The 1670-nt window shown below is 45.0% G+C and overlaps 1 protein-coding gene across 1 annotated transcript in view; it reads left to right on the forward strand.

Moving 5' to 3' along the window:
• The window catches only part of LOC101864435 (vinculin), a gene marked incomplete in the record, with an annotated part of 52283 nt that overhangs the window by 32988 nt on the left and 17625 nt on the right, over window positions 1-1670 (forward strand). Inside the window, 2 exon segments of the mRNA XM_035972753.1 lie at window positions 82-110; window positions 1241-1364. Coding sequence (XP_035828646.1) covers window positions 82-110; window positions 1241-1364 — 153 coding nt within the window.

The following is a 1670-nucleotide window of genomic DNA, read 5'->3' on the forward strand; positions in this document are numbered from 1 at the left end:
ACACACACACACACACACACACACACACACACACACACACACACACACACATATACACACACACTCAAGAAGATGGTGCTCCTCATGGCCAAACTTAGTCAGCTCGTCCGGTCAGTGTCTCCCACCCCGCCTCATACACACACACACACACCCTGTCAAATCCTGGGTACTCTAGTGTGGTTTGCTCCTCTCATATCAAACATCTATCGTCCTTTTCTTTTTTTCTTTCCTATCAAATATTTATCGTCTCTTCTCTTCTCTTTCTTTCCCATCAGACATCTGTCATCATTCTTATCTCTCACCCTTCTTTCCAATCAAACATCTATCTTCCTTAATCTCTCCTCCTTCCTTTTTTTGTATGTCGCTCTCCAGTAACACCTTTAGTCTTTGTCACTTATGTGACCTATTTGTGTTGCAAGTGTTGCCTGAGTAGTTAAACGTTGTGCACTTGTTTTGATGAGGTAGATGTAGTCAACACAAGGTGAAGATACGCTTAGGTTTGTACGTGATAAACTGTACATTGTTATGTTTGGTCTTTTTCTAGATAGTTTTGTCTCCTGATTTATTCAGGGAAAACGTTCAGTAAGGGATATGCATGTCTTAAGGAGAGTAAGTCGGTGAACGAAAATACTTGTGCCGGAATTATTTAAATAGATATTAGAGCCAGCATTGTCTGTAGAAAGGATGTGGAGAGATATAAGAACCACCATAAGTGTGTAGAAAGGTTGGGGAGAGATATTGGAACCAGTGTCGTTTGGAGAAAGGATGTGAAGAAATAATTATTAGAACCAGCCTTCGCATGTAGCAAGGATGTTAAGGAGATATCAGAAGCGACATGAGTGTGTAGAAAGGATGGGGAGAGATATAAGAACCAGCATCGTGTAGAAAGGATGTGAAGAAATATTAGAGCCGGCTTTCGTGTGTAAAAAGGATGTAGAGAGATATTAGAACCAGCGTACACGTGTAGAAAGGTTGTGCAGAGATAAAAGGGTGCGATGAATTATTAAAACCACATATGCGGGTAGAAAGGATGTGAAGAAATATCAGAACCACCATAAGTGTGTACAAAGGATGTGGAGAGATATAAGAATCAGCATCATGTAGAAAGGATATCAAGAAATATCAGAACCAGCCTTCGCATGTAGCAATGATGTTAAGGAAATATCAGAACCAGTCTTCGCATGTAGCAATGATGTTAAGGAGATATCAGAACCAGCATCGTGTGTTTTTCTCTCCACAGAGGCGAGGGCGGGACCAAGAAGGATCTGATCGCCACCGCTAAAGCCATCGCCGAGGCCTCGGAGGAAGTGACCAGGCTGGCCAAGAAGTTGGCGGCCGAGTGTACAGACAAGAAGATGAGGATGGTGAGGAGGAGAGGAGGGACATGAGGGGGTGGACGGGTGGAGGGGTATGTGGGAGGGAAGGGGGAGACCGAAAAGGGGAGTGAGAGGGGAATTAACAAGCTCCAATTAATGGGAAGGAGATTGGGAGAGCGGAAGAGGGGAGGGAGAGACAGACAGACTGAATAGCCGCGGGCACTTGGGCGTGAGTGTGAGTCGGTGTGCGTGTGCGTGTTTGCGTGAGTGTGTGTGTGTGTGCGTGTGTGTGTATGTGTGGAGGAGAAAGAGTACACGCGCGTTTGTGAGTCTGTGTGTGTGTGTGTGTGTGTG

This window comes from Aplysia californica, unplaced genomic scaffold (genome assembly GCF_000002075.1).
Source record: "Aplysia californica isolate F4 #8 unplaced genomic scaffold, AplCal3.0 scaffold00024, whole genome shotgun sequence".
Lineage (NCBI taxonomy): Eukaryota > Metazoa > Mollusca > Gastropoda > Aplysiida > Aplysiidae > Aplysia > Aplysia californica.